Source organism: Danio rerio, chromosome 4 (assembly GCF_049306965.1).
Source record: "Danio rerio strain Tuebingen ecotype United States chromosome 4, GRCz12tu, whole genome shotgun sequence".
NCBI classification, from domain to species: Eukaryota; Metazoa; Chordata; class Actinopteri; order Cypriniformes; family Danionidae; genus Danio; species Danio rerio.
The window spans coordinates 70819530-70835354 of record NC_133179.1 but is presented as its reverse complement, the minus strand read 5'-3'; the positions used below and the strand labels follow the sequence as shown (position 1 = coordinate 70835354).

Genomic DNA, 15825 nt, shown 5'->3' with positions numbered 1-15825 from the left:
CATTCGAACATTTACTGACGATAAGTTGTGGTTTTCTGAAACAATACAAAAATAATCTCACATAAGTAATTTTTTATATAACAATTAGAACAGCAAATAACGATAATTACAATTATAAAATATGAATACAAATTGCAGTAACCGCACACCATATGAATGGAACTAATTAGAGCAGTGATTCCGTGACTGTCCACAAGAGGGCACCAATTAACCAATAAACGTGACTGAGGCACATTTTCCAATGAGATTATAACTCAACAAGTATAAGTGGTAAATAATTCGAAGAAACGATTACGTTTGTACATGTAAAGTGTTAACACTATGTGCGTTAATTATACTGCATATGAAAACAAGCCTAATTAACAACTATTATCAGTTACAACTCCAAAATCGGCCATTAGGCGCTATTGCGTTATGGCGCTATTGCGCATTTCACCCGCGATCTAAAATAACAAGACATTTACATCAATCGAAACCAAATACACTTACTTTCTGTGCACGCACAACTATATACATCAGCAGTGGTGTTACTCTGCACGTAAACGTGAGTGAATAAGCAGATAACTAATCACTTTGTAACGATTTTAGATCGGTTCTTTGTCTGCTCTGCACACCTGCTTCTCTTCCTTCTCCAAGTCCCGCCCAATAAAGTGACGATGCGATTGCGTATTAGTCAGCAGCAGAATGTTCCAGAAGCCTTTTGAACAATGTGATTGACATGCGCTGTTACGGCTGTAGTTGGCTAGTATCTCATCAAGATAGCTCTCATTTGTACTTCTCATGCTGTGTTCACGCCAGACGCGGCCAGCGCAGATAAATCGCACATAAATAAACGCATCAACATTTTTGAGTTCACTCGCTTCATTCGCGCATCAATGTTAAATTCATCCGCATGTTAAATTCACTTCACAACAGACCGGATTTGCATGATGGGGAGGGCTTCTGTCTGCACGGTGACTCTAGCATTGTTGCTAAATGGCTAACATGGATTTTACTGAGAGAATAGCTGTGCTTTAGAAAGGCTGAAAAACAGCGTCGATTCATTTGGAGCCGTGTCTGAGTTTACTAGAGCCTTTCAGAGATGCATCCAGCCCTGTGAGTTCATCAACTCCTCCAGAAACTTAACCTGGATCACAGAAGCGTTCAGCTGTGCTTCTGACTGAGCCGAGCCCAGTTTGATCAACTGTTGTCGGTGTCAGCAGGAGGATTTTCCCCCGGGACACCAACAACAGGCGTAACGTCATAATCACGTCTCCACAAGAGCAAGCTCCTGATTGGTTAATGTCCGCTGAAGTTCAGATTTTCGAACTCGAGTGATTCACGCAAAAAGCTCAACTCGCACTGCTTTATTCGCGCAAATTGCATCATTCGCGCTGCCACATTCACACGTATCATGCCGCAGGATGTCTATTCGCGTCTTTGCGTTAACATGTAAACCACTCATGCTTGACGCTTCTTCTGGGTCTGGTGTGAACGCAGCATTATGATGCACTTGAGCTTAACCACTTGCCCTGGCTGAGCTGTGAGAAAAACAACACTATTGGCTGTTTTTTTGTAGGGGAGGAGCTACTCTATGTCCTGCCGTCTTTATATTTCAGTTGAGGTTACATCAAAGCACGTCACAGGCCCTTAACTGTATTTTTGTCTGTTTTGTTGTAGACCTGAAGCCACCCAAAGAAGAAAGTCCAGAGCTAAGCGAAGCTGAGGAAAAATATCACTGTGAGAAACGTGAATTCCCAACTGAAGAATCAAACCGAATCGAAGAACAGAAGGAAAATGCTTCCCTGAGAAAAAGAGGACGGCCGAAGTCCAACCCTCGTTTTACCTGCGGTCAGTGCGAGAAGAGTTTCGATCAAAAACGAAACCTCGAAATCCACATGAGGATTCACACCGGAGAGAAGCCTTTCAGCTGCCAACAGTGCGGGAAGAGCTTCACTCAGAAAGGATCCCTCAAGAGTCACCTGAGAGTTCACTCGGGAGAGAAGCCGTACTCCTGCCGGCTGTGCGGACAGAGCTTCACGGCAGAACCGAACCTCAGATACCACCTGAACATTCACAACGGAGTCAAGCCGTACGCGTGCGACGAGTGCGGAAAGTGCTTCACGCGTAAAGCCACCCTCAATAACCACATGAGGATTCACTCCAGAGACGACATCTTGAAATGCCTTCACTGCGGAAAGAACTTCAGCCACAAAGTCAGCCTCAAGACTCACATGAGGATTCACACTGGAGAGAAGCCGTACTCCTGCACTCAGTGTGGAATCAGCTTCACGTACAAAGCGTCGCTAGACTCCCACATGGGAACTCACTGTGAAGACGGGCCGTACACCTGCCAGGTTTGTGAGAAAAGCTTCTCGCTAAAGGGAAACCTTAAGACTCACATGAGAAGTCACACTGGAGAGAAACCGTTCGAGTGTGTTCAGTGCGGAAAGTGCTTCACTCGTAAAATAACTCTCAACTACCACATAGAGATTCACTCCAGAAAGGACTGCTTTATTTGCCGTCACTGTGGAAGAAGCTTCCCCAGCGTGATTCTCCTCAAGGAGCACGTGGAAATCCACTCTGATGACAAACCCTTCAAATGCCAGCAGTGCGGGAAGGGTTTCCGATTCAAGAAAAACCTCAAAGCTCACATGAGGGTTCACAGCGACGAGAAGCCTTACGAGTGCCAGCACTGCGGGAGGTGTTTCAATCACAAGCCGAGTCTTAATACTCACTTAAGAATTCACACCGGGGAAAGGCCTTACACCTGTCCTCAATGCGGGAAGAGCTTTACCTATAAAGGAACTCTCGAAGGCCACATAAGAGGTCACAACAAAGAGAAGCCGTTCAAGTGCGAGCAGTGTGGAAGGTGTTTTGGACGGAGAGGAACTCTTAAGTGCCACATGAAGACTCACCCGAGAGACAAGCCTTTTAAATGCCATCAGTGCGGAGCGGCTTTCACAAATGGGAACCGGCTCAGGAGTCACGTGAAGACTCACATCGGAGAGAAGCCTTTCATGTGCGTTCATTGTGGAGTTGCTTGTTCGAAGAAAGCGAATCTCGAGGCTCACATGAGAATTCACGATCGAGAAAAGCCGTTCTTGTGTCGGCAGTGTGGAACGCCTTGCTCAACCAAAGCCAAGCTTGACGTTCACATGAGAGTCCACGCCGGGAAAAAGCCGTTCACGTGTGATCAGTGCGGGAAGGGATTCCAGCTGAAGGGCAATTTTACAAAACACAAGCAGGTTCACGCTGGATTGAAGGCGTTCGTGTGTCTGGAGTGCAGAAAGTGCTTCGCTCACGCGGAAGACCTAAAGCGTCATTTGGTGAACTGCGGGAGGAAAACGCAAAGCCTTTGCGACAATAACCTGCAGTGCTCTGAATGCAGGAAGAGCTTCAGGAAGCGGAGCAATTTTAAAAACCACCTGCGCATTCACTCTGGAGGAAGGAGGTTCAATTGCGATCGGTGCAATAAGAAGTTCCTTTCGCCGTCGCACATTCGCATGCACATGAAAAGTCACACAGATCTCAGACCTCGTTTGTGCTTTCAGTGTGGAAAGAGGTTTAAGTGGCTCGGAAATTTGAAATGTCACCAGAAGATGCGCACTGAATGCGTACTGAGGTACAGCTGAATGCCAATCACATCTAAACAAGATCAAAAACACAAGATATTCTGAAAAAAAAACAGGGTTTTGCTTCATTCAGCCTCACTCTGCTGTTATACTACCATGATAATAAAAGTTATTGCACACTGAATCAGAAATCTTTTGAACCGGGTCCAACTTTTTTTTGATTTTCACATCTCTGCTTTTTCAAATATGAGTACGACTAAAAAAATAAATAAATTTGGACTTCAGTGTGCAAAGACTTTAAGTGTTAAATTGTTTACTCATCCATCAATAGTATTTCTGGGCCCCGTTTCAGAAAGGAGGTTAAGTAAAAACTCTTAAGAAACTCTTAAGTTTTCCGTTTTAAAATGGCAGGTTTGTCAACCTGGAGAAAGCAGGGTAAGTCAAGCCTGTTTGCGAAAGTGAGGTAGCTTTAACTCAGAGTCAGTTACCGTGGTAACTTACCCTGTAATCCAAACCTGGTCAGGAACAGGTTCTAAACTGTTCAGATTCTGTCGATCTCCTCCCCTTTTTTAAAGACGAAGCGGTGTTACGATTCCACCCACCTGTTTTTATGTGCATTTTGAAGATGTGCATAAAAAACGACTGATATAAACGTCATGATTAGGCCCACACGGAATCTCCGCAGATTTTCTGGAGAATTCCGCACATTTTTAGCCCATCATTAATTCTGTTTTTTAACTTGAGTAAATGTGTAAATCTGAATTTATACAGTTTTTATTCAGTAATTTACTGTAAATTACTTTTTATTTAATATATTAAGGGTTTAGTTATGATACTCCGCTGGAAAATAATTCCGCAGAAATACGCAGATTTTTACCAAAATTCTCCGCAGAAATAGCAAAAAACGTCCGCAGATTCCGTCTGGCCCTGCTCATGATGCACATAACTTTTGAAAACACGCATAAAAAAACTTATGCGCATAATTGAGTAGCATAAACTTTTATTCGATAGAAAAGATGCGCATAATCTACGATGGAAACACTTTTACCGATCAAATTCCAGTATGTGTATTAAAAAAGGTTTGCTATAAGAGATCATATGATGATGAAAATGTGTATGAATGCACAAACCAGCAGGCTGAGCACATTGTAAAACATCTGAAATGTTGTTTTGGTCATTCTTAAACGCCCTAACCGTTTTAGAATTAATGTTATGAAATTATTAATGACCTGCAGGGCGTCTGTTCTCCGCATCTCATGGCTTCAAACGCCACCACGCATTCATTGTGTGTCGGCTTTGTCCTTTGAGGTGAAAGTCATTTATTAAATAAAGGAAAGATTGACACAGCTTCTTCTACCGCAGTAAATTCTGCTTTTACTGTTGATATTTGGCGCCAGTTAATCAGGAAGTGTCGATTTTGTTCTCTTCGGCTTGTTAGATGGAAGCGCTGCTTTATTCGCAAGTCTTTTATGTGATTTTCCAGTTTTGCACATAAATTTAATTAACATATTCGGATGGAAACAGCTATTTCCTACATTTCAGTCACACAAAGAACAAAGTCACGTACGAGAAAGGCTTGTCCTTTTTTTAATAAATAATTAGCTTAAATTCACTGTCCTTCGACAGGGACATGTGCTGTAACTAGATTAATAGATTATTACTCGTTCTACAAAACAATTTTTTTGTTCTGCTTACATTCTAAATGCCATATCAGCCTCTACACTTGATCAGTAATAAAGGCAGACACACAAGTGCACTTTTAAATATATTAAAACGTGTGTAAAAGTGGAAACCTTAAACGAAACATTTCCACTGAGCTTTAAGCTAAGGTTATCCGCATTCTTGTTTTGTCAAAATTTGTTACGCAATTACATCTGAAATAACTTCAGAATTACGACCAGTTCCCCACTTCTTCAAGCGAAAAGTTATTAAACGTCACACATTACATTACTTATTTTATTATACTGATTGGCCAACACAGCTAATTTCACACAAGACTGACAAGATGCAAATTCTGCACGGTCATGAAAAACCAGTTGCGTATTCTGCAATGTTTGGCTGCGGGACAGTATTCCACCTATGATTAAAATCATCTTTTGTAAGCTGTTTGGACGGAAGTGTGTGTAGTATAGTGTGTCCACTGTCATATTGGGGTGATATAAACACAACAAGTCTCTTTTTTTAAATTTCCTGATGTTAAAATAGGACCCAAATCCTAGTGATTTTGAGGCCCACCGCAACGTAACATAGGAGAGTGGTTTTCCCCTCCCCCTGAATTGATTGACGGCCGCGGTGTTTCTATAATAACATGTACACACACATGTCCACAGAACATCTTTGTTTTGCAATTAAACTGGTATTAAAATATTTGTTCAGCTCTCTGTGATTTTAATAAGTTTAAAACATTTTTAAAACAGAGCATGTTTGTTATAAAGACAGTAAAATCGCTATATAATTCTTAACCGCTATGATCATCACAGCTGCATGGCGGGCACGCGCACAGGTAGGGCTCAACCTAGGGTGTGTGACTCATCATTTCAGAAAGGCTTGAATAAATTCCACCACAAATACATTATCATGTATTTCAGCTTCATCCGAGTCTCACATCCGAGTCTTCATGTCCCTGTCACTGACTGCTGTTTATCTGACAGAACACAGGAGAAGCAGATGCGCACATGGGAACAGGGGGCGGGGAGAAGCAGCTCATTTGCATTTAAAGCCACAGGCTACAAGAAACAGCTATAATGTATTCAGACACCAAAATGAGCAGATTCCTGAGGTTATAATAAATAATCCGATGGATATTTTGAGCTGAAACTTTAAAGACACCAAAGGCTCATCTTACACCTTGTAAAAAGAGTTAAATAGGTGCCCTTTAATACAGCATAAAAGGCTTTTATCATTAGCTGTTGGTTTGGTGTTCTCTTAGCATGCATCACAGTGCAGTTTTGCGTTTTCATGTGCAACAATTAGAGAAAAAAAAACGAAAGTGGGGGAAAACTTTGTTTATAAAAATACCTGTTTACATGTGGACGAGACCTTGGAGTGAAATGGTCTTTGTGAGAAACTGCTCATCATGCTGCGTTTACACCAGATGCGTATCGCGCGTCAAGCGCGAGTGATTTACATGGTAAGTCAATGCAAAGGCGCGAATAGACATCCTGCGTTGCGATACGTGCGAATGGCGTGGCGCGAATGACTCGAATTGTGCAAATGGCGTGATACACGCAAATGGCGCTGGTGCGAATTGAGCGTTTTGCGCGTTTGATGCACTTTTGCGCGAATCACTCGAGTTCGAAAATCTGAACTTCAGCGTACATTCGCGGCGCGTTAACCAATCAGAAGTTTGCTCTTGTGGGGGCGTGATTGTGACGTAAAAGCTGTTGATGGTGTCCTAGGGGAAATCCTCCAGCCGACACCGACAACAAGTCATCAAACTGGGCTTGGCTCAGTCAGAAGCACCGCTGAAAGTCTCCGTCATCCAGGTTCAGTTTCTGGAGGAGTCTATGAGCTCACAGAGCTGGATGCACCTCTGAAAGAATCTAAAGGACTCAGACACGGCCCTAAACGTATCGATGCTGTTTTTCAGCCTTCATAAAATACATAAACACTGTTATTTTCTTCATAAAATCCATGTTAGCCATTTAGCTACGAAGCTAGAGTCACCGGGCAGACAGAAGCCCCGCCCATCACGCGAATCTGCGTCTGTTCTGAAGTGAATTTGATGCGCGAATAAAGCGGATTTGACACACGAATGAAGCGAGTAAACTCAAATGTTCACGTGGCAATTTACGCGCGATTTATCCGCGCGTTCTGTGTCTGGTGTGAACACAGCATCAGTTACAAATGTCCTTGTTCGCTGTTGTCAGATTACTGACTCAATAAACAGGCTGTTGCTTTGCACATTGTGTCTGCTAGCCCTCGGAGATATTCAAAACACAGACACTGTTCTCAGTTTTATACTGACAAGGCTATTCAAATTGATTAAGGGCAGCAGATCTTTTGAATTAACCTGCATTTAAAGGGATAGTTCACCCAAAACTGAAATGTCTGTCATCATTTGCACACCCTTCAGTTGTAATCAACGATTTTTCTTCTTTAGGCTGAGCACAAAATTGTTGAAAACCTGTAACTGTCGACGTCTGTAATCTTTTATTTGTCCTGCTATGAAAGTCGATGATTGAAGGTTTCTAAAAATTCGTAAATGTCTTCTTTTGTGTTCGGCAGAATGAAGAAGCTCAGAAAGGTTTGGGACCATTTGAGAGAGAGTAAATGTTTCTTTTTTGGGTGAACTATTTCTGTTACAACACAGTTCCAGAATAGTTCCTGTCCGAGACCTGCACCAGGGTTTGTTCTCCATTTACGTCCACTGCTGGAGTTTTTGTTTTCAGCCAATCGTGTCCTTCAACAATGACATTCGTATTGAGACGAACTCGATCATTGTGAACATCACAACCTGAACAAAAGCCAGCACTCTGTGGAATCAAATATGCCCAGTGAACTTGACTTACAGGAAAGGCGGTGGCGCAGTAGGTAGCACGTTCGCCTTACAGTTTGTGCTCTGGTTTCCCCCACAAGTCCAAAGACATGTGGTACTACAGGTGGGCTAAATTGGCCGTAGTGTAAGTGAGTGTGTATGGGTGTTTCTCAGCTATGGGTTGCAGCTGGAAGGGCATCCACTGTGTAAAACATATGCTGGATAATTTAGTGGTTCAATAAAGGGACACAGCTGAAAAGAAAATGAATGAATTACTTACACCATAGGTCTCAAACTCGACCCCTGCGGTTTTGCTTCCACCCTAATTTAACTCGCCTGTTGAAGGTAATCAAGGTGTTCAACTGTGTGTGCAGGTGTGAATATAAGCAGCTGTGAATTGGAGCTAAACTGCAGAAGTGTAGGAGCTAGCAGGAACTCATTTGAGACCATTGACTTGCACACTGATAAAACTTTAAATCAGATTTTCCATCATTTATTTATTTATTTTTTTGATATACACCAGGGGTGTCCAAACTCGGTCCTGGAGGGCCGGTGTCCTGGAGAGTTTAGCTCCAACCCTAATCAAACACACCTGAACCAGCTAATCAAGCTCTTACTAGATATGCTAGAAACTTCCTGGCAGGCGTGTTGAAGCAAGCTGGAGATAAACTCTCCTGGACACCGACTCTCCAGGACCGAGTTTGGACACCCCTGATATACACTGTATAGGCGTTGTTTAAAGTGCTTTAGACATAAACGCGTACAATAATGCAAAACTCCCGTTTTACACAGAATGGTCTCTAATAGGGTTTGAAGTTTGTAAATTCATCATAGAAACGATTTCTGACTAAATGCAATGCTCTTCAGACTCATGTTTTGTGACATGGTCCATCTGAAAGATGAAGAGAAAAAGCAGGGGAGATTCCTGTTTTTTTTCTTTTCTGTATTGTGAGGAGATATATGCCACCATTTCATAGCAAAGCAGCTCCTTTGACACCTGAAGTTTTCCTCTTATTTGTGTGCACATACAAACTGCGTCCCAATTCAATAGTATCTGGATGCAGCCTTTATGATGCAAGCTGAGACTGCATCACTCAGCGGTGCAATGTCAGACACAATGCACTCAAATGGAGCGAGTGACATCCCTGTGACGGGTAGGGTTAGGTGAGCCCATTAAAAAGCATTGGATGCAGCCCAGATTGCACTGCACCAGGTCTGCAGCCAGACCCATCTCTCCCAAATGGCACACTATGCACTTATGCACTTACACACTCAGCAGGATAGTATATGTATGTAGTGTCATCCCAAATTTTTTTTTACTAAGCGGAAATTCAAACCGTCTCCCAAATGACGTTTGACGGTTGCCAAATCAGTGAAATAAACGACCGAATTATCAAATAATACCTGCCGTGAGTATAACCGCATTCACCATCGGGAGGCGCTAAAATCACTCTCATAGGAGAATTTGCTTTCACCATCTAAAATAATTAAAGTTATCCAACATGTGCTTCCGATAGCTCCGCCCCTTCCGCTACGTAAGCAAACCTGCGGTCGTTGAGTGCGTGAAGTGTCCATCATTCCACACTTCACTTCAGCGGCTGAATGAGTGGATCATCCGGGTAATTAAAGTGCACTTATTATTGTTAGAGTTTTCAGTGTGAACGCGCTACTTACACTATTTATACTACAAAATGGCGTAGAATAGTGCGTAAGTATGCGATTCGGGACGCAGCTACTTTAAATCATTGATTGAGTTTAATCCTCAAGGATGTCATTAGACCGAGTGTAACTGTTCAGTGTGTCTGTAAAGTCCTGCAAGCAACACACAAACACCCCACTGTGACCTCAGTTCTGTTGATTCTGCAGGATCTGAAGTGTCTGTAGCAGCTCCATATTCATCTTCACTTAACACCTGTTGGCACACAAAAAAAGTTTCAATTACTGGGAATGCATGCATGACTGCCGACACAGGGATTTAAAAGGCTTCAAATCATTTATAGATCTAAGCAGATATAATAAAAGGAAAACCGTGGCTAATTACACTAAAAGCAAAGAGCCATAGATGTATTTTTACATTAAGTGTTAATAACGTTTTCTCAACACTAAAGTGTAAAATGCTATTTATATTAAGCGTAAATTTGACATCAACTTTTAAAAAAAAAAACTATTTTCTTAGCATTCAGCCATTTAAGGCTGATTTATACTTCTGCATCAAGCAAACGCGTTTGCTACGGCACAGCCTACGCGTGAACACATAGCCCTCGTCGTGGCTGTCCGCATCGCTGAAGCGCACCTCTCAAAAAATGTAACTACACGCCGCAACGACGCGCAGCGCAAGCTCTGTGATTGGTCGCCTTGGTAAGGCTGACTAGTGTGGGTGGGACCAAGAGCTGCGCGAGCCCGATAGAGCGATTGTTTACAAGTGTGGAGTCCCGTGATGGAGCTCTGGATGGAAAGTTTTGTTTTGTGTTTACCTCATGGTTAAAGTTGTTGCACGTCCGCCGGTTCCTGCCTCAAAATGAGCGAGTTTAAGCCACGTGTACATTCAGAAAAAACAAAACACAGGCGAAAAAAAAACACGGTACAGAGGAACATAAACACTTACTGCCAGCTAGAGTTTCAAAAGTGTTATTGCAAAGCAACACACACCGCAAGTATAAATGCACGGCTACGCGCATTGCATGTGCCGTGGGTTCACGCCGATCACTCGACACAGAAGTATAAACCAGGCTTTACTCTGCACAAACAGCGATGTACTCTATTTACATTATATATAAAGACGTTGTTTAATAGATTATAGATTATATAAAAGGAAACTGTTTGAAAAATATTTTTATTTGCAGCAACTTTAAGATGTTATTTATTCTGAGTGGAAAGAGCAGCAGATATATCCACCAGTGTTGAGACTACGCTGAAGACCAGAATCCAGTAAAATTGGAAAATCCGGTAAATAAAGAGGTCTGCGCGGGACTGATTTTTATAGTCCCACTCCCGCAAGGTTTTGTTCCGCACCCGACCGCTCCTGCTGTATATTTAGTCTTTGTTCACCCGCTGCTCACTTCTCTACCCGACCCGACTGTTCCCGTTAAATTTAGATCCGATTTCCAAAATCTCACATTTAAATTGGGCACTAGCAAAAGAGAGCAATAACAGATAAAACTGTCGGTTGTTCAAGGATTGTAGGCTAAATGTTAGTGTTGTTTGCCCCGTTGTGATGAGACATGAGTGTCGCCTTAAAACTGAGGTTCCAATCTTCTGAAGCTGGTCGCACATCGGATGCGATGTGGTGCAAATGTGACAGGTGGAATTAACGTTCGCCAAAGGTGCACACTTAAGTAAAGTTTCACAATCTAATTTCGAAAGAAGCACGTGATATGATTAACTGCAGCTGGTCACCCAGCAACAATCATTAGTTAGCCAATCAGATTAAGGGTGCTTTCACACCTGTGAATCGATTCAGTTGTTCCGAAACAAGATTACAATCGTTACATTGTTGCTCTTTGCTCTTGGAGCGGTTCGCTTTGACACTGCAAAGTTTCTTATCGGACCAAAAGAGCTAAAACAAGTCACGTGCGAGTAAACTCACCTTACATTGGTCAGAGTGTCAGGGTTTATTTTGCAGAGTCCCGCTCAGCTGTCAGGAGAGGTGGTGGTGATTGACAAGGTGCGCGAGCGCGCGACGTGTCTGGGGAGAGATGCGGTGGGGAGGGGTGAGAAGGGTGCGCGACGATGCCTATTTGAAGACCGGGAGGGAGACGCGAGATTACCGGGAGATTATCACTCGTTTGCGGGCATCCGGAGACTCGCGAAACTTCCCGCCCTACTCATAATTCTCTCTTCATATAGCCGTAAGCCTATTACATATCCATAAAACACTGTGATATAACCGCGCTCGGATCGGATCGTTTTCTCACTGCAATCGAACCGCTCCAGGGTTCGTTTCAATCGAGCCGAGACCACCTCACTCAGGCGGTCTCGGAGCGATTACTTTGGCGCGGAACAGAGCGCGATTGCCCTGTTCACATATGCCACTAAAACCAGCTTGACCAGCCTGGTTTAAGCTGGATATAGCTGGTTTTGGCTGGACTCCCAGCTTGGCTAGGCTGGTCATTGGTTTTAGCTGGTCATCTCCCAACCTGACCAGCTAAAACCAGGCTGGAAATGGCTGGAAACCAGCCTGGAAGTGGCCAAAACCCCTCTAAAGCCAGCCTGGTCAACCAGCTAAAACCAGCCAACCAGCCTAGGCTGGTTTAAGCTGGATTTTTCAGCAGGGTTGTGTAAAAAGATTCTCCCTTACTTTGCAGTTTAATCCTCCCACCAGTAAAGTTGTGACAATGATGGACATTTTATGATCTTTACTGTCCAACGCAAGCCAAGTGTAAATTGTAAATGAAAAGAAGCAACAGTACTTACCGCAGGATCTCCAGTTTATAATGTGGGTCATTCTTTAAAGCGGACAGCAGCTTCTCACTGGAATCTCCTAGTTTATTCTCAGTCAGATCTAGCTCTCTGAGCCGTGAGGAGTCTGATCTCAGAGCTGAAGCCAGAGCAGTACAACCTTTATCTGTGACGCCACAATCCTTTAACCTGCAGGTCAACAACACACTCTTCACTCAGGGTTCAGCAGGAACATTAGCATCCACAAACACATTTTCAAGAGTTCACTCTTAGCTGATGACTGATAATAAAGCTTGTTTGGCATGCTGTCCCGGGAGAGAGCCCTGAGCTTATGAGATCCTCGAGCTCGGGGCTCCCTCTCGTTTGCAGGGTGAGAGGGGAGTTTGAGCTCAGGTAGATCTCGATGAACTTCCCCCTGCTTATTTCTAGCAAATGAGTGGAGGTGTACTTACTAAGAGCTTGGCTATGGTATTAATTTTGTGTGTTCAATTTACTTAGTTCAATTTACTTAGGTTGCGTGTTTTTGGACTGTGGGAGGAAACCGGAGAACCCGGGGAAAACCAATGGGAGCACGGGGAGAATGAGCAAACTCCGCACAGAAATGTCATCTAGTTTAATTTGGACTTTAACCAGAGACGTTCTTGCTGTGAGGCAACAGTGCTAATCACTGGGCCGCCGTGTCGCCCATCTAGAAAGGAGGGGGAGTAGGGGTGCGCAGGGGAGGATTCTTCAAGGCGAAGATATTGAGATAAGAAAACTCTGGTTATTTATAGTGAGTTAGGAATCATCTGATGAGCTGACGCGGGAACAGCTGAGAACAATCATAGTAATTAGTCTAGTAATTAGTTTATAAATAAACTTCACTTAAATCAGGGGTGTCCAAACTCGGTCTTGGAGGGCCGGTGTCCTGCTGAGTTTAGCTCCAACTTGCCTCAACGCACCTGCTAGGAAGTTCCTAGTCTATCTGGTGAGAGCTTGATTGGTTCAGGTGTGTTTGATTAGGGTTGGAGCTAAACTCTCCAGGACACCGGCCCTCCAGGACCGAGTTTGGACACTCCTGACTTAATTGAACTATGTACTCTACGCCAGGCCAGCGTTGAAAAGACAGGAGGAAATTTGGTCAACCTATGGGATTGGCACTTTTATTCATGTGCCCTGAGTTACAGAAAACACGACTTGGTGGCACTAAAGCACAAAACAGTCTAGCCGAGCACACATTTCTAATGAAGAAGAAGATGCACTGAGGCTAGGGCTGTATTCAAAACCCCCCTTTTTACCCTTAATAGTGCATTATTTGAAGGAGCAGGCAGTTCAAGTGGTGTCTGAAACCATAGTGGACGTCACGAAGTGCAATCGAGTGCACAACGAGTGTACAACCCATGCACACTCAACAGATAGAAAATCCCCATAATGCACTGTGAGAGTTTGCGCAGTGAATGAATTCCCAGATTTACCCTGGAATTACCCTGAAACACCAGCAATTCCAAACTAAAATGAGATCTTTCAAGAGTTCACACTTAGCTGATGATTGATTATAAAGCTTGTTTGGCATGCTTATGGCAAGCTCATAAGATCCTAGAGCCCGGAGTTCCCTCGGGCGAGAGGGGAGTTTGAGCTCAGGTAGATCTGGAGAACTCCCCTGCAGTACTAGCTAAAGAACAGATAGTGATTGCTCTTAAGAGATAACTACTTACTAGGAGCATGTCTATGGTGCCGATTTGGATTAATCAGTTAACTTAACATGTTTTTGGACGGTGGGAGGAAACCGTGAACTTGGGGGAAACCTATGTGAGCATGTGGGGAACGTGTAAACTCCGCACAGAAATGTCGGCTGGCTTGGTAAGGACTATAACCAGTGACGTTCTTGCTGTAATGCAACAGTGCTAACCCCTGGGCCACCATGCCACCCATCTAGGAAAAGAGGAGGAGGAGTAGGGGTGGAAGGGGGGATTCTTCGAAACGAAGATGGCTGTGATATGGAACTTAGGGTATTTATAGTGGCTTAGGAATCGTCTGATTGGTTTTAGTTTTAGTTTAAACTTTATTGTCCGTTCTGCTTGACACAGAAAGGACATTTTTCTTCAACACTGGATTTAGGACAACAATTACAAACATACAACAACGACACAATAACACTTATCAAGACAACAACATAAGTTAAAAGTTTAAAAACCAAATTAGCCCCATGCACAATACTGCAAATTATTCTTGGTAACACTACAAACATTGATCCGGTTTAGAACAACAACTGCCATTGGGATAAATGACTTTTTATAGGCATTTCTTCGTGCTTTAGGAATTCTAAACCTGCGTCCTGATGGTAGCAATTCAAATGCTGAGTGAAGGGGATGTGTATTATCTTTAAAAATTACAACTGCTCTTTTTTCCATAAAAGAGTCAAATAAAATCTGCAATGAATGCTGTTTGTGACCAGTTATCTTATTTGCCTGATTGATAATTTGCGCTAATTTCTTTTTCTGTTTAAGTGTTGTGTTACCAAACCATGAAACAATATTATATGTGAGAACACTCTCTATAAGTGATCTATATGCCAAGTTTAAAGTCTGTGTACTAACATTAAAACTTCTCAATTTGCGGAGGAGATAGAGGCGCTGACTTGCTTTCTTATAAACCGCCTCTACATTACTATTAAAATTCAGTTTATTGTCAATAATTGTGCCTAAATACTTGAAATTTGAAACCTGCTCTACTATTTGTCCGTTTATGGTGACTGGTTTAAAGAGTCCAGTATGTACTCTTCTTGTTTGACTCCCCAGACATAACTTTTGTTTTCCCAATATTTAGGTGTAATGAACTTTTGCCAAACCAATCTATAATACTATCAATATATCTAAAATATAAGGAGCTATTCATTTCTTTCTGACAGGAAACCAATGCCAGATCATCAGCATATTTTATGAGTGTGAGATTGTCATCAATATTGCACTGCAGTTCATTAATATATATAGAAAATAAAAGAGGTGATAGTACACATCCCTGAGGTACCCCTATATTTAAAACAGAGCAGTCAGACATAGCATGATTCACACAGACACGTTGTGGTCGGTTTTTTAAAAACTCTCTGATCCATATAATCAACCAGTTACTTACTCCTAAATTATGAAGACGTTCTAAAAGAAGATTAGGTTGAACAGTATTAAAAGCAGCTGAAAAAGTATTCTAACATACGTATTTGGCCTATCTAGATGATGTTGAACTTTGTTGGTGAATCATAAGTTGAATAAAGCGGGACCGGCAATCATAAGCATGTGATCCTCTCGAAATTAGTTTATAAATAAACTTCACTTAGCATCTTCAGTATGGTTTTTCATAGGTCAAAGATGCCGGAGTATTATGTCACTAGGCATAACAGTAAACAAATGTATGCATTTTAAA

At 42.6% G+C, this 15825-nt stretch overlaps 2 protein-coding genes and 2 long non-coding RNA genes across 12 annotated transcripts in view; 3 read left to right on the top strand and 1 right to left on the bottom strand.

The window, feature by feature from the left end:
- Window positions 1-4907, top strand: part of LOC100149554 (uncharacterized) — a 30432-nt gene extending 25525 nt beyond the window's left edge. For all 6 annotated transcript variants that reach the window (XM_068220507.2, XM_017355815.4, XM_073948374.1 and 3 more), the window contains one exon: window positions 1660-4907. In XM_068220507.2, the coding sequence (XP_068076608.2) occupies window positions 1660-3614 (1955 nt within the window). In that variant the 3' untranslated portion in view covers window positions 3615-4907. The remainder of the gene's footprint in view (window positions 1-1659) is intronic.
- Window positions 4908-7388: 2481 nt separating this feature from the next.
- Window positions 7389-10183, top strand: LOC141381947 (uncharacterized). The gene is made up of 3 exons (XR_012402858.1): window positions 7389-7996; window positions 8052-8556; window positions 8732-10183. It is a non-coding gene; the product is annotated as an uncharacterized lncRNA (long non-coding RNA).
- LOC100150280 (protein NLRC3-like) overlaps window positions 8814-15825 on the bottom strand; it is a 30740-nt gene continuing 23728 nt past the window's right edge. For all 4 annotated transcript variants that reach the window (XM_021475299.3, XM_073948321.1, XM_073948322.1 and 1 more), the window contains 2 exons: window positions 12445-12618; window positions 8814-9943 (listed from right to left, as the gene is read on the bottom strand). In XM_021475299.3, coding sequence (XP_021330974.2) covers window positions 9937-9943; window positions 12445-12618 — 181 coding nt within the window. In that variant the 3' untranslated portion in view covers window positions 8814-9936. The remainder of the gene's footprint in view (window positions 9944-12444; window positions 12619-15825) is intronic.
- LOC141381968 (uncharacterized) lies at window positions 10828-15803 on the top strand. Its single transcript, XR_012402879.1, has 3 exons — window positions 10828-11695; window positions 12186-13317; window positions 13469-15803. It is a non-coding gene; the product is annotated as an uncharacterized lncRNA (long non-coding RNA).